The following is a 4,086-nucleotide window of genomic DNA, read 5'->3' as shown; positions in this document are numbered from 1 at the left end:
CAGTGTCCTGGAAACTTTCGAGGGGAATTTTCTAGAAGGGATCCAGTCCTCCATTGACAATGCAGAGTCAGGACTGAGAGGGAGCTGTGAGACTTGTTGTTGTCAGTGATTTGGGGGGGAATAGTGGTAGGCTATGGGTGGGAAAGGGCAGACTGCAGGGAGGTGCCACTCTGATGACGTGGAGGGGCAGGGCGAGCAGTGTCAAGGCTTCGCCAAGGATGTTGTGGGATGCAGAGACTTGAACAGGTCTGTAAGCAGAGGAGAATGAGAGGTTTGAACTCAAGGGGGTTGGGGAGTTGAGGAAGAATAGTGGGGGCCTCCTGCCTCCTTTCCCACAAAGTCACCACAGAGCTGCGTTTGGGTTGAATGCTTTAATGCCTGGATTTGAGGGGCTGCGAGATGGTGGTTGGGAAGAGTGCAGTATGGGTGATGTAGGCACCTCTCATGGCCCAGCCTGGGATGCAGAGTCCTTGTCCTCAGGGCCTCATGACATCATTGGCATCAGGTATCAGGCTTTTCAGATAGTCCAAGATTCCTTTGATTGCTTTCTTCAGATCCTTCCCCATTTTATTGCCAAACTTGTTCAGTTTTCCCTCCGAGGTGGTTGCTGGGAAATATGGAGAGAAAAATGTCAAGTTCAGGCTGGTTCTCTCCCAACCCTTCCCAGCATTCTGGCAACAACCTTCCACAGAACTAGGAATCAGTGGGGTCTTTTGATCTCACTTATATGTCATTCTCGTTCCCCCTCTTTCTAACCCCGCTTTATTCCCATCCAAGTGGCTCCCCCACCCCTGCCCTTTTCTTCTCAACACCTCCCCAGTCATTTCCTCTCTTCCCTGGCTCATACCAGCAGTAGGAGTGAATTCTGTTGTCTCTTCTATGGAACTTTTGGAACTGTCCCCTTGGAGTATGGGGTGAAGGATTTCAGGTTTTTGACTCATTGGTCTGGTGGATTTTACCACCACGTTCTCTTTGGAAATCAGCTCTTCACTGAAGATGAAAGGCTCCACGGTGAGGTCCTCACTGGAGATAGAGGCTTTCCTGGGATGGTTGTTAGAAGCAAACTGGGAAGCTGGGACTAAGGAGATGGAGGGAGTATGGGGCAGAGAAAGAGCTCCTGGTGAGAAGCAGTCAGCCATTGCCATATCCGTCCCTTAACGTGTTCAGGGCATCAGGGTGTATCCCACTTGTATGTTGCTGAACCAACATACAAGTGGGATAGATGTCCTGTGCCAAGCCAATTCTACGAGCACCGCCGAGGTACCTATTTGAGTTTGAATGACATTGATTAGGAATTACACTCTTCTCACCGAATCCACCTAACCAGTTAAAAGAAATTAACTCGGCTAACATTTGTCTGGTTCATAGGAGGAATTCATAAATATTGTTTTTTTTTTCCTGTGAATTCTGGATATTATCACTTGAGATTAACCCATGTCTACAGATAATCTACAAAGTCAGACCTCCCCATGTGCATGGTTTTGGGATTATGGGGGTGAGGAGGCTGGAACTGGTGACCCTACGGCATCCTTGCCTTAGGTGAACTGAGGCCCTTTTCTGGCTAGCGTTTGGATGTGAGGTGTGGTCCCACTCCAGGCTCTGATGACTAGTCAGCATGAACGCTGTTCAAATGGTTCCTGTTCCCCAGATCTTGGCCAGTTATTGCAGCAGGAAGGATTAAGACCAACACCAAGAGGGACTGTCTTTACTCCACTTCTTCAGGTGAGGAATTTGTCATTTATCGAACAACTTTTTACCCCCACCATCTTATTCTAAAGGACACTAGTGTGAGACTTACAGTCACTGATGACTTGAGTCTTCGAAGGGATTTCATCTTCTGATTCTGAAAAAGAAGAGATTAAAGCCTCCAGGGGTCTCAAGACAGCTAACATGTGAGTCATTCCTCTATAACCAACCCCATACCCCAACATTCCCAATCTCCCTTGCTTTTCTAATGTTTTTTTTTTTTTTCTCATTTCTAACCCTCTAGGTAATTTATTTAATGTTTATTATATTTTCTTTCTCCTTGAATATAATCTTATGAAGATTGAGGACTGTCTAGTCTGTTAGTGGATCCCAAGTCCTTAGAGCTGTGTCTGACACAGAGTAAGTGCTACTAAATAGCTATTGAATGTGTGTGTGTGTGTGTGTGTGTGTGTGTGTGTGTGTGTGATCATACAGAGAGAGAAGGAGGTCCAGGGATGGTACTGACTCTGCTTGGGTAGTTCACCATTGCCAGAGGCTGAGATCCAATCTGAATCTCTGTTGACCCATATTCCACCCTGATTTGGGCCTAGCTTATCTCCCTTGGCCCCAGTCTCAAGCTTTCTGGGTTGCAGGATCCCGAGGGTCATATGCCTTGGTTCCCTACCTCCATCCCTTGGTCAGCCCAAGTGTGGACTTTCTCTTCTGCATCTCCCCATCTCTCTGCATAGCACATTACAAGGATTTAGAAAGGGCCTCCCTTGTGCTGATTCTCCCAGATGACAACTCGATGACCTCTAGGGGACCGAGGGAATGAGAAGGAGGCTATACTCACCATGAAGGATGGCCAGAGAGGTGGAGGCCAGGCTGGCCAGCAGCAGGACAGCGAAGAGCTTCATGATGGAGCTGGAGCAGGAGCTGTTTGTCCTGGGGGAGGCTCTAGTGAGGAGGCAGTCCGGAAGGGGCCTTATTTATTTTGGGGGTAAGAATGGACTATGGGGAAACTGGCTTGGGATTGGAGCAAACCAGGTTTCCCCTTCTAAGTTCCCTGTTCTGAATATGTTTATTTTTGGGAACTGGAGATTCTGGGAAACTAGTTAACAGGAAAGTAAGGCCCCCAGCCTTCCCCCTGGCCAGGGCCATGCCACAGGTGTGCCAGCCCCAGGCTCCATCGTGTATGCCTATGGAATAATTTCCTGGGTCCGAGTTCCCCTCCTTCATGGTACTCATGACTGGTATTTTTTTTTTTTTTACTTTTATTCATGCAATCATTCAATTAATATCCATCTCCCACAGAAGAATGGATCTTCCATGACGACTGGAATTCTACCCATTTTGCTGGCATTGTTTTCCCAATACTTTTCAAGTAGCTGGTACAAAGTAGGAGCCTGGAAAATATTAATTGGGTGACTGAATCAAGGAGGGGTCAAATTGCCCTCTAGGGTGCAGATAAATCTCCCCAACAGTTCAGGAGTGAGGCTGTTACAGGAATTCCAAGAAACTGTCCAGAGTTTGTTCCCGTGGGATATTTCATTTAATTCGTGACAGGAGGTTATTTATTGGCATAGAAATTCATATTCACGGAGGTGAGGTGATTTGTATAAAGTCACATATTTGGGTGCATTTGAACCAGGTCAGACTAGTTCCACATCCAGAGTCTAGTGGGCAAGATGAAGCAGGAGGTTTCCTGAGGAGGGATCTGGAGAGGAGGTGGAAGGTGGGCCTAGGACTTGGGTTCTGGTCCTGGGCCTAGGGACTCAGTTAGTAGATCTCCTCTGTCCTCATGTAGCTGGAAGTTTTCATGACCCTCTGAAACCTCTGTTTCTGGATCATCTCCTGGCAGGAGAGGGCTGCCAACCCTGAGACGGAGCGTCCTGCCCTCAGCAGGGAGCATGCTGGCTGGGCATGTGGGGTCCCACGGAGCGCAGCATAGGCCTATAGACCACAGTGAGCGCTGGGCTGTGCCAGTTCATTAGAGTCCTTCCTTTCCTGGAGAGGAGAGCCCCAGGAGCTGGCAGTTGTCCTCCAATTGCTGCAGGACAGTCCTCTCCTTAGGCAAGATGGTGAGGTGAAGGAAGTTTGTCTTGGGCTACCTCTCCCCTCTCCTTCCTTCCTGATTCCCTCTCTTACCATCAATCTTCCCTCCTGTACCTCAGGGGACGTAGGAGCAGGACATGGACAAATAAGGGCAGTCACAGTGTGTCCACGAGGACAGGATTTCAGTTCTGTAGGCTTATTTCCTGATACACCTAAAAACCCCCCATCACCGCTCTTCTGGCCTCCATTCTGTCTCCACCAAAATCCATCGTCCACACTAATGCTGGGGGGATCTCCTGAATTTCATGCAGCTTCCTACTTGACAGTCTTTAATGACTAGCCATT

At 48.3% G+C, this 4,086-nt stretch overlaps 1 protein-coding gene across 1 annotated transcript; it reads right to left on the bottom strand.

Moving 5' to 3' along the window:
• Positions 1–583: 583 nt before the first annotated feature.
• On the bottom strand, positions 584–2,603 carry LOC114103851 (glycosylation-dependent cell adhesion molecule 1-like). The gene is made up of 4 exons (XM_027949699.2): positions 2,540–2,603; positions 1,799–1,843; positions 813–1,078; positions 584–607 (listed from the first exon to the last, which is right to left on the bottom strand). Exons 1-4 carry the CDS (start codon positions 2,601–2,603, stop codon positions 584–586), a joined length of 399 nt encoding a protein of 132 aa, XP_027805500.2.
• Between the last annotated feature and the right edge of the window lie 1,483 nt (positions 2,604–4,086).

Source organism: Marmota flaviventris, chromosome 3 (assembly GCF_047511675.1).
Source record: "Marmota flaviventris isolate mMarFla1 chromosome 3, mMarFla1.hap1, whole genome shotgun sequence".
NCBI classification, from domain to species: Eukaryota; Metazoa; Chordata; class Mammalia; order Rodentia; family Sciuridae; genus Marmota; species Marmota flaviventris.
This window is presented reverse-complemented; position numbering and strand designations above follow the sequence as displayed.